General features: G+C 47.7%; 1 protein-coding gene across 6 annotated transcripts in view; it reads left to right on the plus strand.

Moving 5' to 3' along the window:
- Positions 1-16,621, plus strand: part of LOC109906189 (dynactin subunit 1-like) — a 42,547-nt gene extending 25,926 nt beyond the window's left edge. For all 6 annotated transcript variants that reach the window (XM_031791839.1, XM_031791842.1, XM_031791841.1 and 3 more), the window contains 9 exons: positions 2,826-2,957; positions 10,257-10,382; positions 10,515-10,657; positions 10,949-11,115; positions 11,307-11,437; positions 11,700-11,904; positions 14,920-14,993; positions 15,116-15,205; positions 15,360-16,621. In XM_031791839.1, coding sequence (XP_031647699.1) covers positions 2,826-2,957; positions 10,257-10,382; positions 10,515-10,657; positions 10,949-11,115; positions 11,307-11,437; positions 11,700-11,904; positions 14,920-14,993; positions 15,116-15,205; positions 15,360-15,497 — 1,206 coding nt within the window. In that variant the 3' untranslated portion in view covers positions 15,498-16,621. The remainder of the gene's footprint in view (positions 1-2,825; positions 2,958-10,256; positions 10,383-10,514; positions 10,658-10,948; positions 11,116-11,306; positions 11,438-11,699; positions 11,905-14,919; positions 14,994-15,115; positions 15,206-15,359) is intronic.
- The last annotated feature ends 1,209 nt before the right edge of the window (positions 16,622-17,830 follow it).

Below are 17,830 nucleotides of genomic sequence, written 5' to 3' on the forward strand. Positions count from 1 at the left end.
AAAAGGCCACATTACACGCAACAGAAAAACTAAATCCCATAGATGTTTGCTCTCTTGGGTAAATAAATTAAACTAGCTCCAATAGGCTAATCTTTTTGACTGTAGATTGAATTATATGGACTGGAATTATGGACTTCATTCAAACTATGATAAATCAGAAGAGAACATGCGATTCTGGTCCCACGCATGCGGCCTACAAATTAGTATAGGCTAGTGAATTTGATTTTAATTTTGAAATATAACAGGGCCTATTCGTATAATTCATAGGCTGACGTGTATATGTATATATCATCATATTTCCCCTTAATGTTATAAGCCTACCTCCTCTTTCTCTCTCTTGTTGCTTCATTCCTTCGTTGCTTTCAACAGTTAAATGAAATACGTTTTGTTGTCCTTCATCATTCTAATGACGTCCTTGAATAATATAGGACTAAAACTAGATGCAGAAGGCTTTCACTTCTCTCCACAAAGATTTGAATGGTTATGGGTCTGAGTAAATAACTGCTCTAGCCTACTGCCATCACGCATTCGTTTTTTCAAACTAAACACACACACTGATTTTTTTCTATTGGCTGTTGCAATTAACATTTAGCAAAAAGAGCTACAAAAAATAAATCATTTCCAACTTAACAAATATTTTACATCAATAAAAGCGGTGTAATTCCACCATATTCAATAGACTTGAGGTCTACTAGCAAAATAGTCTATTGGTATAAGAAATGCAAAAGAAATGATATCCAACAAGCTATTCTCGTCTAGCTTTTCCCAAATGGGACTCCAAAAGCTAAGGAGAGTTAAATAAAAAATAAACATTTGAGAGGGGCCAGCGGGGCACAGGTGCGTGCTTATTGCCCAAGAAACTGAGGCGATAAGTTAGAAGCTTTATTATGCATAACCCACCATTAATTAGCTAAATATAAGGCTAATACTGCATTGAATTTATTACCTGAAAGAGGTAGACTAGGACAATCTATATATTGGGCTGTATGTCCATCTAGAACAAGATTCTCTATTTTGGATGTAATTGAAATGGAGTTGATGGCGTGAGAGAGATGCGTTTGCACTCATTTTAAAGAAAAGAAGAAGAGAAGAAGTGAACTCTTTAAAGCGAACAAAACAAGGTGACCCCCGAAAGCCAGATGGAGATGGATGCCATTCGGCCTTTATGTTACTGTATCATAGGCTATGCTGCAGCAAATGTAGGCCTACCTGTCACAAGAAAGGTTACCATGATGAGATGATACTCTAGGTCTACATGCATTGTGTACTGCGTTCCGTACTGAGATGGTCTGTCCCCACCCTGAGCGTTGATTCATCATGCAGAGGTTGTAGGTAAGGATCGGACTCTTTTCTTTTCGACTAAAATGACATACCCAAATATAACTGTCTGTAGCTCAGGCCCTGAAGCAAGGATATGCATATTATTGGTACCATTTCTACAATTCTCGGTACCGAAGGAAACACTTTGAAGTTTGTGGAAATTTGAATGTAATGTAGGAGAATATAACACATTAGATCTGGTAAAAGATAATACAAAGAAGAAAACATGCATTTTTTTTCATCTTTGAAATTCAAGAGAAAGGCCAGAATATATTATTGCCAATTAGGGTTGAATGTCGGGAACCCGGTTACCGAGATTTACCGCCCAAAACTACTCGCTTTTCCTGGGATAAATAACTGGGCAAAACTGGTCAATTATAATCAATTATTTATATGAACCGCATGATGTGAAATGGAACTGTTAAACGTCGGTCCCCCCACATGGGACGATTGAGCTAATGTGATTAGCATGTAAAGAACATTTCCCAGTACATAGAAATGTCTTATATGGGCAGAAAGCTTAAATCCTTGTTAATCTAACTGCACTGTCCAATTTACAGTTTTTATCACAGTGAAAGAATACCATGCTATTGTTTGAGGATAGTGCACAGTTAACTCGAAGATGTATCAATAAACCAATTAAGTAATGCAATGGTTTATTGGATCAGTCTAAAAGTTTGCACATACACTGCTGCCATCTAGTGGCCAAAATTACGCCTAAACTGCATTATGCATTGGGGCAGGTAGCGTCCTCCTGGCGTCTGCCAAACTTAGATTTGTCTATTGGACTGCCAGATGGTGAAGCGTGATTCATCACTCCAGAGAACGCGTTCCCACTGCTCAATGGCAGTCCAATGGCAGCAGGCTGTACACCACTCCAGCCAACACCATGTGCAATGCCAAGCGATCTTAGGCTTGTGTGTGGCTGCTCGGCCATGGAAACCCATTTCATGAAGCTCCCGACAAATCGTTATTGTGCTGAAGTTGCTTCGAGGCAGATTGGAACTCGGTATTGAGTGTTGCAACCAAAGACAGATGATTTTTATGCGCTAATTGCCAAAGCACTCTGTGGTCCTGTTCTGTGAGCTTGTGTGGCCTACCACTTCACAGCTGAGTCGTTGTTGCTCCTAGGTGTTCCCACTTCACAATAACAGCACCTAGAGTTGACATGGTCAGATCTAGCAGGAAAGAAATTTGATGAACTGACTTGTTTGAAATGTGGCATCCTATGATAGTACCATGCTGAAAGTCACTGAGCTCTTCAGTAAGGCCATTCTACTGCCAATGTTTGTCTATGGAGATTGCATGGCTGTGCTCTCAATTTTATACACCTGTCAGCAAGGGGTGTGGCTGAAATAGCCAAATCCACTTATTATAAGGGGTCTCCACATACTTTTGTATCTATAGTGTAGTAATGACAAATGTCCTTACATATGTTAGGTATATTGATGAAGAGTTGGTACTCTTGGTTAATTCTCTCTCTCTCTTCCCCCCCCCCCCTCCAGGTGTATGGGTCCCAAGGTCTAAACCCCCATGAGTGTCTGCGTCAGTCCTGCAGCGCTGTCATCTCCACCATGAACAAGATGGCCACTGCCATGCAGGAGGGAGAGTATGATGCTGAGAGACCACAGGGAAAGGTACAGATGGATCTCCATGCAGGAGGGAGAGTATGATGCTGAGAGACCACAGGGAAAGGTACAGATGGATCTCCATGCAGGAGGGAGAGTATGATGCTGAGGGACCACAGGGAAAGGGATAGATAGATCTCCATGCAGGAGGGAGAGTATGATGCTGAGGGACCACAGGGAAAGGTACAGATGGATCTCCATGCAGGAGGGAGAGTATGATGCTGAGAGACCACAGGATGCTGAGGGACCACAGGGAATGGGATAGATAGATCTCCATGCAGGAGGGAGAGTATGATGCTGAGAGACCACAGGGAAAGGTACAGATGGATCTCCATGCAGGAGGGAGAGTATGATGCTGAGAGACCACAGGATGCTGAGGGACCACAGGGAAAGGTACAGATGGATCTCCATGCAGGAGGGAGAGTATGATGCTGAGAGACCACAGGATGCTGAGGGACCACAGGGAATGGGATAGATAGATCTCCATGCAGGAGGGAGAGTATGATGCTGAGAGACCACAGGGAAAGGTACAGATGGATCTCCATGCAGGAGGGAGAGTATGATGCTGAGAGACCACAGGATGCTGAGGGACCACAGGGAAAGGTACAGATGGATCTCCATGCAGGAGGGAGAGTATGATGCTGAGGGACCACAGGGAAAGGTACAGATGGATCTCCATGCAGGAGGGAGAGTATGATGCTGAGAGACCACAGGATGCTGAGGGACCACAGGGAATGGGATAGATGGATCTCCATGCAGGAGGGAGAGTATGATGCTGAGAGACCACAGGATGCTGAGGGACCACAGGGAATGGGATAGATAGATCTCCATGCAGGAGGGAGAGTATGATGCTGAGAGACCACAGGATGCTGAGGGACCACAGGGAATGGGATAGATGGATCTCCATGCAGGAGGGAGAGTATGATGCTGAGAGACCACAGGGAAAGGTACAGATGGATCTCCATGCAGGAGGGAGAGTATGATGCTGAGAGACCACAGGATGCTGAGGGACCACAGGGAATGGGATAGATAGATCTCCATGCAGGAGGGAGAGTATGATGCTGAGAGACCACAGGATGCTGAGGGACCACAGGGAATGGGATAGATAGATCTCCATGCAGGAGGGAGAGTATGATGCTGAGGGACCACAGGATGCTGAGGGACCACAGGGAATGGGATAGATAGATCTCCATGCAGGAGGGAGAGTATGATGCTGAGGGACCACAGGATGCTGAGGGACCACAGGGAATGGGATAGATAGATCTCCATGCAGGAGGGAGAGTATGATGCTGAGGGACCACAGGATGCTGAGGGACCACAGGGAATGGGATAGATGGATCTCCATGCAGGAGGGAGAGTATGATGCTGAGGGACCACAGGGAATGGGATAGATAGATCTCCATGCAGGAGGGAGAGTATGATGCTGAGGGACCACAGGGAATGGGTTAGATAGATCTCCATGCAGGAGGGAGAGTATGATGCTGAGGGACCACAGGGAATGGGATAGATAGATCTCCATGCAGGAGGGAGAGTATGATGCTGAGGGACCACAGGGAATGGGATAGATAGATCTCCATGCAGGAGGGAGAGTATGATGCTGAGAGACCACAGGATGCTGAGGGACCACAGGGAATGGGATAGATGGATCTCCATGCAGGAGGGAGAGTATGATGCTGAGAGACCACAGGATGCTGAGGGACCACAGGGAATGGGATAGATGGATCTCTATGCAGGAGGGAGAGTATGATGCTGAGAGACCACAGGATGCTGAGGGACCACAGGGAATGGGATAGATGGATCTCCATGCAGGAGGGAGAGTATGATGCTGAGAGACCACAGGATGCTGAGGGACCACAGGGAATGGGATAGATGGATCTCCATGCAGGAGGGAGAGTATGATGCTGAGAGACCACAGGATGCTGAGGGACCACAGGGAATGGGATAGATAGATCTCCATGCAGGAGGGAGAGTATGATGCTGAGAGACCACAGGATGCTGAGGGACCACAGGGAATGGGATAGATGGATCTCCATGCAGGAGGGAGAGTATGATGCTGAGAGACCACAGGGAAAGGTACAGATGGATCTCCATGCAGGAGGGAGAGTATGATGCTGAGAGACCACAGGATGCTGAGGGACCACAGGGAATGGGATAGATAGATCTCCATGCAGGAGGGAGAGTATGATGCTGAGAGACCACAGGATGCTGAGGGACCACAGGGAATGGGATAGATAGATCTCCATGCAGGAGGGAGAGTATGATGCTGAGGGACCACAGGATGCTGAGGGACCACAGGGAATGGGATAGATAGATCTCCATGCAGGAGGGAGAGTATGATGCTGAGGGACCACAGGATGCTGAGGGACCACAGGGAATGGGATAGATAGATCTCCATGCAGGAGGGAGAGTATGATGCTGAGAGACCACAGGATGCTGAGGGACCACAGGGAATGGGATAGATGGATCTCCATGCAGGAGGGAGAGTATGATGCTGAGGGACCACAGGGAATGGGATAGATAGATCTCCATGCAGGAGGGAGAGTATGATGCTGAGGGACCACAGGGAATGGGTTAGATAGATCTCCATGCAGGAGGGAGAGTATGATGCTGAGGGACCACAGGGAATGGGATAGATAGATCTCCATGCAGGAGGGAGAGTATGATGCTGAGGGACCACAGGGAATGGGATAGATGGATCTCCATGCAGGAGGGAGAGTATGATGCTGAGAGACCACAGGATGCTGAGGGACCACAGGGAATGGGATAGATAGATCTCCATGCAGGAGGGAGAGTATGATGCTGAGGGACCACAGGATGCTGAGGGACCACAGGGAATGGGATAGATGGATCTCCATGCAGGAGGGAGAGTATGATGCTGAGGGACCACAGGGAATGGGATAGATAGATCTCCATGCAGGAGGGAGAGTATGATGCTGAGGGACCACAGGGAATGGGATAGATAGATCTCCATGCAGGAGGGAGAGTATGATGCTGAGAGACCACAGGATGCTGAGGGACCACAGGGAATGGGATAGATAGATCTCCATGCAGGAGGGAGAGTATGATGCTGAGGGACCACAGGGAATGGGATAGATAGATCTCCATGCAGGAGGGAGAGTATGATGCTGAGGGACCACAGGGAAAGGGATAGATAGATCTCCATGCAGGAGGGAGAGTATGATGCTGAGGGACCACAGGGAAAGGTACAGATGGATCTCCATGCAGGAGGGAGAGTATGATGCTGAGGGACCACAGGGAATGGGATAGATAGATCTCCATGCAGGAGGGAGAGTATGATGCTGAGGGACCACAGGATGCTGAGGGACCACAGGGAATGGGATAGATGGATCTCCATGCAGGAGGGAGAGTATGATGCTGAGGGACCACAGGATGCTGAGGGACCACAGGATGCTGAGGGACCACAGGGAATGGGATAGATGGATCTCCATGCAGGAGGGAGAGTATGATGCTGAGGGACCACAGGGAATGGGATAGATAGATCTCCATGCAGGAGGGAGAGTATGATGCTGAGGGACCACAGGGAATGGGATAGATAGATCTCCATGCAGGAGGGAGAGTATGATGCTGAGAGACCACAGGATGCTGAGGGACCACAGGGAATGGGATAGATAGATCTCCATGCAGGAGGGAGAGTATGATGCTGAGGGACCACAGGGAATGGGATAGATAGATCTCCATGCAGGAGGGAGAGTATGATGCTGAGGGACCACAGGGAAAGGGATAGATAGATCTCCATGCAGGAGGGAGAGTATGATGCTGAGGGACCACAGGGAAAGGTACAGATGGATCTCCATGCAGGAGGGAGAGTATGATGCTGAGGGACCACAGGGAATGGGATAGATAGATCTCCATGCAGGAGGGAGAGTATGATGCTGAGGGACCACAGGATGCTGAGGGACCACAGGGAATGGGATAGATAGATCTCCATGCAGGAGGGAGAGTATGATGCTGAGGGACCACAGGATGCTGAGGGACCACAGGGAATGGGATAGATAGATCTCCATGCAGGAGGGAGAGTATGATGCTGAGAGACCACAGGATGCTGAGGGACCACAGGGAATGGGATAGATAGATCTCCATGCAGGAGGGAGAGTATGATGCTGAGAGACCACAGGATGCTGAGGGACCACAGGGAAAGGGATAGATAGATCTCCATGCAGGAGGGAGAGTATGATGCTGAGGGACCACAGGATGCTGAGGGACCACAGGGAATGGGATAGATAGATCTCCATGCAGGAGGGAGAGTATGATGCTGAGAGACCACAGGATGCTGAGGGACCACAGGGAATGGGATAGATCTCCATGCAGGAGGGAGAGTATGATGCTGAGGGACCACAGGATGCTGAGGGACCACAGGGAATGGGATAGATAGATCTCCATGCAGGAGGGAGAGTATGATGCTGAGGGACCACAGGATGCTGAGGGACCACAGGATGCTGAGGGACCACAGGATGCTGAGGGACCACAGGGAAAGGGATAGATAGATCTCCATGCAGGAGGGAGAGTATGATGCTGAGGGACCACAGGGAATGGGATAGATAGATCTCCATGCAGGAGGGAGAGTATGATGCTGAGGGACCACAGGGAATGGGATAGATAGATCTCCATGCAGGAGGGAGAGTATGATGCTGAGGGACCACAGGGAATGGGATAGATAGATCTCCATGCAGGAGGGAGAGTATGATGCTGAGGGACCACAGGGAATGGGATAGATAGATCTCCATGCAGGAGGGAGAGTATGATGCTGAGGGACCACAGGGAAAGGGATAGATAGATCTCCATGCAGGAGGGAGAGTATGATGCTGAGGGACCACAGGGAAAGGTACAGATGGATCTCCATGCAGGAGGGAGAGTATGATGCTGAGGGACCACAGGGAATGGGATAGATAGATCTCCATGCAGGAGGGAGAGTATGATGCTGAGGGACCACAGGATGCTGAGGGACCACAGGGAATGGGATAGATAGATCTCCATGCAGGAGGGAGAGTATGATGCTGAGGGACCACAGGATGCTGAGGGACCACAGGGAATGGGATAGATAGATCTCCATGCAGGAGGGAGAGTATGATGCTGAGAGACCACAGGATGCTGAGGGACCACAGGGAATGGGATAGATAGATCTCCATGCAGGAGGGAGAGTATGATGCTGAGAGACCACAGGATGCTGAGGGACCACAGGGAAAGGGATAGATAGATCTCCATGCAGGAGGGAGAGTATGATGCTGAGGGACCACAGGATGCTGAGGGACCACAGGGAATGGGATAGATAGATCTCCATGCAGGAGGGAGAGTATGATGCTGAGAGACCACAGGATGCTGAGGGACCACAGGGAATGGGATAGATAGATCTCCATGCAGGAGGGAGAGTATGATGCTGAGGGACCACAGGATGCTGAGGGACCACAGGGAATGGGATAGATAGATCTCCATGCAGGAGGGAGAGTATGATGCTGAGGGACCACAGGATGCTGAGGGACCACAGGATGCTGAGGGACCACAGGATGCTGAGGGACCACAGGGAAAGGGATAGATAGATCTCCATGCAGGAGGGAGAGTATGATGCTGAGGGACCACAGGGAATGGGATAGATAGATCTCCATGCAGGAGGGAGAGTATGATGCTGAGGGACCACAGGGAATGGGATAGATAGATCTCCATGCAGGAGGGAGAGTATGATGCTGAGGGACCACAGGGAATGGGATAGATAGATCTCCATGCAGGAGGGAGAGTATGATGCTGAGGGACCACAGGGAATGGGATAGATAGATCTCCATGCAGGAGGGAGAGTATGATGCTGAGGGACCACAGGGAATGGGATAGATAGATCTCCATGCAGGAGGGAGAGTATGATGCTGAGGGACCACAGGGAATGGGATAGATAGATCTCCATGCAGGAGGGGGAGTATGATGCTGAGGGACCACAGGGAATGGGATAGATAGATCTCCATGCAGGAGGGAGAGTATGATGCTGAGGGACCACAGGGAATGGGATAGATAGATCTCCATGCAGGAGGGAGAGTATGATGCTGAGGGACCACAGGGAATGGGATAGATAGATCTCCATGCAGGAGGGAGAGTATGATGCTGAGGGACCACAGGGAATGGGATAGATAGATCTCCATGCAGGAGGGAGAGTATGATGCTGAGAGACCACAGGATGCTGAGGGACCACAGGGAATGGGATAGATAGATCTCCATGCAGGAGGGAGAGTATGATGCTGAGGGACCACAGGGAATGGGATAGATAGATCTCCATGCAGGAGGGAGAGTATGATGCTGAGGGACCACAGGGAATGGGATAGATAGATCTCCATGCAGGAGGGAGAGTATGATGCTGAGAGACCACAGGATGCTGAGGGACCACAGGGAATGGGATAGATAGATCTCCATATAGCAGCTCTATTAGAAAAGGCATTTTATCAGTTTGGAGTTAGATGCTACAAAAGGACCTTCTCCCTGGGGGGTATGAGACTGGGGGGGCTATGGCTGGAGACTGACTTCCTCCTTTACCAGCCGTTCAAAACTAACAATACTATATATTACATCTGGAACATGTCATGAAATAAACTCTAGTATATTTCATGACATTGACATTCTCTCTCCCCTCTTACCTGTTTCTCCCATCACACTCCCTCTACCTCTCTCCACCGCTCTCCTCCCTCCCTCCCTCCACCACTCTCCTCCCTCCCTCCACCGCCCTCCTCCCTCCCTCCACCGCCCTCCGCCCTCCACCTCCCTCCCTCCCTCCCTCCCTCCCTCCCTCCCTCCCTCCCTCCCTCCCTCCCTCCCTCCCTCCCTCCCTCCCTCCCTCCCTCCCTCCCTCCCTTCTCCTCCCTCCACCTCTTCTCCTCCCTCCCTTCTCCTCCCTCCACCTCTTCTCCTCCCTCCACCTCTTCTCCTCCCTCCACCTCTTCTCCTCCCTCCACCTCTTCTCCTCCCTCCACCTCTTCTCCTCCCTCCACCTCTTCTCCTCCCTCCACCTCTTCTCCTCCCTCCACCTCTTCTCCTCCCTCCCTCCCGCCATCTCTTCTCCTCCCTCCTTCCCGCCATCTCTTCTCCTCCCTCCCTCCCGCCACCTCTTCTCCTCCCTCCCTCCCGCCACCTCTTCTCCTCCCTCCCTCCCGCCACCTCTTCTCCTTCCCGCCATCTCTTCTCCTCCCTCCCTCCCGCCATCTCTTCTCCTCCCTCCCTCCCGCCATCTCTTCTCCTCCCTCCCTCCCGCCACCTCTTCTCCTCCCTCCCTCCACCGCTCTCCTCCCTCCCTCCCTCCCTCCACCGCTCCTCCAGGCTCCCCCAGTAGAGGCTCGTGCAGCAGCACTCAGGGCAGAGATCACTGATGCAGAGGGCCTGGGAGTCAAACTGGAAGACAGAGACACTGTCATCAAGGAGCTCAAGAAGTCACTTAAGATCAAGGTAGGGACATCACTCCAGTCATTCTCATCCTTCTTCTTATACACATTCACACATTTTCCTCCACATGCACCCATCTCTCACCTCACCTGTCTCCCTCCCTCCGGTCACCCTCCCTCCGGTCTCCCTACCCAGGGAGAGGAGTTGAGTGAAGCCCACGTCCGTCTCAGTCTCCTGGAGAAGAAGCTGGACACGTCGACTAAAGACGCAGACGAACGTGTGGAGAAGATCCAGACCAAACTGGATGAGACCCTGGCCCTGCTCAAGAAGAAAGAGAAGTAAGACTGGGGGAGTGGTTGAACTGTTTGGAAGTAGGAAGTTATTGTTATAGAATGTGCAGTAAAGATGTGCATATGTCCAACACTGTCTCCTAGGTATTCACTACAGAGACTATAGCGTTCTGGACTATTGTGAAATGGAAGAGGACTGGACAGGTGTAATATTTCCTCTAGCCTATCAGAGGGCTAGGTGGCGCGATCACCATATTGTTAAACCTGTCAGATCTCCAGTGAGACTAAGGGTTGTTTTTGTTTAACCCCCCCTACACACACACACACACACACACACAGGGAGTTTGAGGAGACCATGGACGCCCTGCAGGCAGACATCGACCAGCTGGAGGCAGAGAAGGCGGAGCTGAAGCAGCGTCTCTCCAGTCAATCAAAGAGCACCATCGAGGGCCTCAGGGCCCCGCCTGCCTCGGGCATCGCCTCCATCGTCACGGGATCCGCCGGAGGTGAGGCTCCTGAGTCGTCTGATCCCTCACCTCACACACCTTAGTACACTTATACCTCACACGTCATTCATACTATACATATTCCTAATATTTTTATAGTGTTTTGTTGTTCTTTTACCTTTTTTATCTCACAAGGTTTTGTTTTATTTCTCAATTCTTTCTTTCCCCCCCTATCCAACCCCTTTCTCCAGCCGCTCTTGCCCCGGGAGCAGGGGGTCTGTCTGGGCCCATGCAGGTGGTGGACTCCCCTCTCCTCCGCCAGCAGGTGGAGGCTCAGAGACTCGGTATCAAACACCTGAAGAACGAGAACAACAGACTCAAGGTCAGAACACCACAGGGAACTGACTCATCTCTTTGTGTGTGTCACTAAGTCTCATAGTCTCTCTATTCAGGCCTAATCCAAATATGGATCAATGCATTCTTTCTTGTTTCCAGATCATGTCTGTGTTGTATGTGGTTCATTGAATAGTGTAGTCATGGATACATTGTCAGTGGTTGTTGATATTTGTATGTTTCGGGCTCATAGTTAACCGACTGTGTACCTGTCTCTATTGATAACTCTCTGTATCTTGTCTCTCCTCCAGGCAGAGAAGATGAGAGCCCAGTTAGCCTCTCTCCCTCCCCTCTACATCCCCAAGTTACACCTGAGGGAGGCCACCTCTTCCTCCTCTCCCCCTGCTGAGGGGCCTCCCCACGGTGCTCTCTACAGGAAGACGGAGCAGCTCCTAGGGACCCTGCTCAAGATGACCGCCACAGTTAAAGTGGTCGACATCACCGGGAAGACACCAGGTGACTGGGAGGGATGTGTGTTTATGTGTGACAGGAAGACACCAGGTGACTGGGAGGGATGTGTGTTTGTGTAACAGGAAGACACCAGGTGACTGGGAGGGATGTGTGTTTATGTGACAGGAAGACACCAGGTAACTGGGAGGGATGTGTGTTTATGTGTGACAGGAAGACACCAGGTGACTGGGAGGGATGTGTGTTTGTGACAGGAAGACACCAGGTGACTGGGAGGGATGTGTGTTTGTGACAGGAAGACACCAGGTGACTGGGAGGGATGTGTGTTTATGTATAACAGGAAGACACCAGGTGACTGGGAGGGATGTGTGTTTGTGTGACAGGAAGACACCAGGTGACTGGGAGGGATGTGTGTTTGTGTAACAGGAAGACACCAGGTGACTGGGAGGGATGTGTGTTTGTGTAGCAGGAAGACACCAGGTGACTGGGAGGGATGTGTGTTTGTGTAGCAGGAAGACACCAGGTGACTGGGAGGGATGTGTGTTTATATGTAACAGGAAGACACCAGGTGACTGGGAGGGATGTGTGTTTATGTATAACAGGAAGACACCAGGTGACTGGGAGGGATGTGTGTTTATATGTAACAGGAAGACACAAGGTGACTGGGAGGGATGTGTGTTTGTGACAGGAAGACACCAGGTGACTGGGAGGGATGTGTGTTTGTGTGACAGGAAGACACCAGGTGACTGGGAGGGATGTGTGTTTGTGTAACAGGAAGACACCAGGTGACTGGGAGGGATGTGTGTTTATGTGTAACAGGAAGACACCAGGTGACTGGGAGGGATGTGTGTTTATGTATAACAGGAAGACACCAGGTGACTGGGAGGGATGTGTGTTTATATGTAACAGGAAGACACCAGGTGACTGGGAGGGATGTGTGTTTATGTATAACAGGAAGACACCAGGTGACTGGGAGGGATGTGTGTTTATGTATAACAGGAAGACACCAGGTGACTGGGAGGGATGTGTGTTTATGTATAACAGGAAGACACCAGGTGACTGGGAGGGATGTGTGTTTATGTATAACAGGAAGACACCAGGTGACTGGGAGGGATGTGTGTTTATATGTAACAGGAAGACACTAGTTGACTGGGAGGGATGTGTGTTTATGTATAACAGGAAGACACCAGGTGACTGGGAGGGATGTGTGTTTATGTATAACAGGAAGACACCAGGTGACTGGGAGGGATGTGTGTTTATGTATAACAGGAAGACACCAGGTGACTGGGAGGGATGTGTGTTTATATGTAACAGGAAGACACTAGTTGACTGGGAGGGATGTGTGTTTGTATAACAGGAAGACACCAGGTGACTGGGAGGGATGTGTGTTTATATGTAACAGGAAGACACTAGTTGACTGGGAGGGATGTGTGTTTATGTGTAACAGGAAGACACTAGTTGACTGGGAGGGATGTGTGTTTATGTGTAACAGGAAGACACTAGTTGACTGGGAGGGATGTGTGTTTATATGTAACAGGAAGACACTAGTTGACTGGGAGGGATGTGTGTTTATATGTAACAGGAAGACACTAGTTGACTGGGAGGGATGTGTGTTTGTGTGACAGGAAGACACCAGGGCCCAGTTTCCCAAAAGCGTCTTAAGGCTATGTTCATGGTTAGAACCTCCGTAGGAGCATCGTTAAATCTCACTCGCAGAACAGCTCAGTACGTCGTCAGATGCTTCTTCTTTTTGTCCTTCTGAGGCAGAAGATCTCTGCTGAACACAGAATCATGAGGATTATCCATCTCTCTGTGACCGCTGATAACTTCAGAACCGAGTTGACTACAAGTACAAAGTTGACAATGTCTTTGCAATTGTTACAAACAAGTGAAAATAAAAGATGCTTCAAATGAAAATCAAAATGAACGCATTCAAATATCAATGTAAGAGTACACAGGCCTATATATTTCAATCATATTCAAATCTATTTCACGCCCGTTCAATTGAGTTCTATTTTGCTAATTGCAGGTTGTCTGTCATTTTTACCTCAATATATTCCATGATGTGTAACAACGTGCAAATCTTGATTTAGGTCATTATTATGGGGTAAGCATTAGAATCAGCTGCCTCTATTTGCAGCCGTAGTTGATCGTTTCTTTCTCGGAGCTGATCCGTCGTCAGTATTGAAATAATTCTAATGTTAAGGTAAGATTTGAATGGAGATGGCTGATCTGACAGCAGTGCTGCATTTCTTTCGATCCTATTAGTATTGACACTATGCCTCAATGATGCACTTAGCGAACGTTCTCTCTGCCGTGGTGTTCTGGGAAACATGTTACATCTTTGGTCGTTGTAGGAGAGATGCATCGTTAAAACACTCGTATGCCTAAATTCCATCGCTATCGGGAAACCGTGTGTGTGTGTGTGTGTGTGTGTGTGTGTGTGCGTGTGCGGCATAGTTTTATATTATTTGTGTTTCAGTATAGGTAAAGTATTCACATCCCTCAACTTTTTCCACATTTGGTTGTTTCAAAGCACGATTAACATGCATTTAATTGTCATTTTTTTCTCAATGATCTATGCAAAATACTTGGTCAAACTGGAAGAAAAATTCTAACATTTGTAAAACATTTATGAAAAATTAAACACTCTCTCTTAATCAGATAAGTTTAACCCCAATTAGGTTAGTATTGTGGAGTAACTACAATGATGTTGATCCATCCTCAGTTTTCTCCTATCACAGCCATTAAATTCTGTAACTGTTTTAAAGTCACCATTGGCCTCATGGTGAAATCCCTGAGCTGTTTCCTTCCTCTCTGGCAACTGAGTTAGGAAGGACGCCTGTATCTTTGTAGTGACTGGGTGTATTGATACACATTCCAAAGTGTAATTAATAATGAATTAATTCCACTTTGACATTAATTGGGTATTGTGCATAGGCCAGTGACACAACAACTCAAATGCTTCTGGCCGATGGGTATGAATACATTCTTAAAGGCACGGTATGTGCCTATTTGAGTTGGTACATAGATACAGAACTAATACGTCTTTCTCTTCTACAGTGAGTGCTAGTGCTCAGCTCTTGGACCAGACTGCTCGGCTGCAGAGCCTGAGTGACGCCCTGGACAAGCTGAAGGTGACTTGAATTTATATTATCAACCCCTAGTAATAGTCAATAGTATTTATCTTCACCTCAGATTTTGTCCACTAATCTCTGTTTTTCATGGAAATGGCCATAACATCAAGTCTCTCTCTCAGGGTGAAGTGGCAGAGCATGTGGTTTCTCAGCAGCCTGGGGCAAAGGTCTCCTCTGACTTTGCTACCTTTCCCATTTCCTCTTTCGTCAAGGTAACATGTACATGGACACGGACATCAGACTTTCTTAGTTGGCACTCAAACAAATACAAGGAATACATCTCTATGCAACAGATATCTGGTGGATGCATCAACCTGTATTTGTTGTCCTTTGACATCCTCTTTTCTCATCCTCCTGTCTTCTCAGGCGAAGGAGGAGAAGCAGGGAGGCACAGTGTTTGTAGGCCGCGTGGCCATCCCGTGTGCCAAGGGCCAGGAGCAGGTGCACCGTCTTGTCCTATCACAGCAACACCTGCAGCAAGTGCACCGCCTCCTCATAGCGTAAGACGACACCCCATTGGCCTGCGTCCACAAGTGACAGCAGGCTTCACCAATCGGAGACCAGCAGACACAATAGTTTTTTTTTCCTTCAGTTTCTCACCTAAAGATCCAGTCCATTTCCTGTTGTTCCACAGAATCTCTCAGGATACGCTTTGTCACACTACACCCCCTAGAAATAGAATTTTAATTGCCATCAGAGGCTTTATGCCCCTTCTAGGATGTCTATTTCTATCATTTTTTTTCTATGCCAAAGAGACACACGTGTTCTCATTGAGTACCTAATAATACTGTACAACTTATTTTCTATTGCACTTCTTCAAGTCCTAAATTATTTTTTCCATCTTCTTTTGTTCTGCTATGGTGATTTATTCGCCTACCTGCGTATACCAGCAGCACCTTAATGTGTGGTTACCCTGTTTGGGGATTTTGTTCAATTGACTATTGTTATTCAGTCATGACAGGCTATTTCAAACCTAGGGTGTGTCTGAAATGACTCCCTATTCCCTATATCGTCAATAAGAAGAGGGTGTAATGAAGTCCCATAGCCAGTTCACACACGTAACTTTTCTCACTGTTAACTTATGTTCATTTGGAGTTAATATCTATTTGCATGTCGTTAAGATAGGAAGCTAATTTAATGTTGTTTTTTAGTGTCAGTCCACTACTAGGACCTTTATAGATTTAAGAGTGAGAGCAGTAAGTGAACTTGTTACTCTGACTATTTGAATTGGTTCACTGTGTTGTCTCTCTCATTTTCAGTTAGTCATTACACTATGAAGGTCTATCCATCATATGTACCTCTGTCAAGACCTTACACATTAGTCACCGTTCATGGTAACTGATGAAGACTGCATGCAAGTATATCTGGTTGGAAGTAAAGATCTCATTTAAAGGTTTTTGACTAGTGGTTAAGGTTCTATGCAGACGGTCTCTAAAGCCGTGATACTTTAACTACAGGTTTCTGTCAGACCGGGTGTTCAGTGCAGATTGCAGAACATTTACCAATGCAAATGTTGTAGTAGTTCAGACCGCACAGCGGACAGGAACCTGTCCATGGATGCAAACAACTATACTGTACCTAACGACTAATGTGTCCAAAACAGAACGATTAAAGATCTTTCAAAGTCATCCATTTTGTCAGATGAAATGATATTCACAATATGGCCCATTCATGTATGAATATAGAAGTTAATGCTTTTTATTTGTACTGTGACCGAATTTAACCGTTAAGCATTTGATTTGCATAGTACCACTGATCATACACACAAAGGGTCCATTTCCCAGACAGGTTAGGCCTGGTCCTGGACTAAGATGTACTTTCAATAGAGATTCTCCACTGAGCAGGCTTTTTAGTCCAGGACTAGGCTTGATGTGTGTCCAGGAAACTGGTCCTTAGAATTGTAATAAGAATGCATTTGATTTGTATAGCACCACTCATCAGTCTGATCAGGAGAAGGAAATTGATGAGACTTTCAGCAAAGACAAAACCCCCACTTGACTAGAAAGGAAAGATAAAGCAGGGAAGGCCTACAACTAACAGGAACTGAGTGAAGTCTCCTAGCCAGAGGAAAAAGCCCTCACAGAAGAGTGACGTGGAGAGCCATGGTGGACTCCCATGATCCCAAGAGGATTAAGTCAAGTTGGCTACTCGATCACAAACCAAAGTGCTTTACATACAGTATCCGTATCCAGGATGAGAAGTCTGAATAAGAACACTAATCACAACAATCGGTGTGATTTTTATTGTGTACATGTAAAAATGCTTCAGTGAATCCTAACCATATACAACCAACCCCTCACAGTGGTGAGAAAATACTAAAGACAGACTGACATTTTCAGATGTATCTTTGAAAACACAGAACAGCCCTTAAACTTAAAAAGCAGTAAATGTTTTTTTTCTTCTAAAAACATATTTTCAAGAGTGAAAGACCAGAATATGAAAGACAACCCATGAAATTAGATTTTTTTTAAATCCTGCTGCCGCCTACCCAATCAAGTTCTGAGATAAGAGATCGGTACACCAAGTACCATTCGTTTGAACACTATATACAGGGCCCAGAGTTGTTCCTGCTCACATCACATGGTCCAGTAAAACCTGACCCAATGTGCCACTGCCTCCACTCTTCTTGGGGCCAAGAGTTTCCCAATGCCCCTTGACCCCATCGTGACCTGACCAGGAGAGAAACTGGGACCTAGTTTTGAACAGTTTGTACCGTCCACAGCAAAGAGCTTTCCTGAACTACAGTAGAAGGGTTTTCCAGAACTACAGTAGAAGGGCCACCCAGAACTACAGTAGAAGAGCCATCCAGAACTACCGTAGAAGGGCTACCCAGAACT

Source organism: Oncorhynchus kisutch, linkage group LG16 (assembly GCF_002021735.2).
Source record: "Oncorhynchus kisutch isolate 150728-3 linkage group LG16, Okis_V2, whole genome shotgun sequence".
NCBI lineage: Eukaryota > Metazoa > Chordata > Actinopteri > Salmoniformes > Salmonidae > Oncorhynchus > Oncorhynchus kisutch.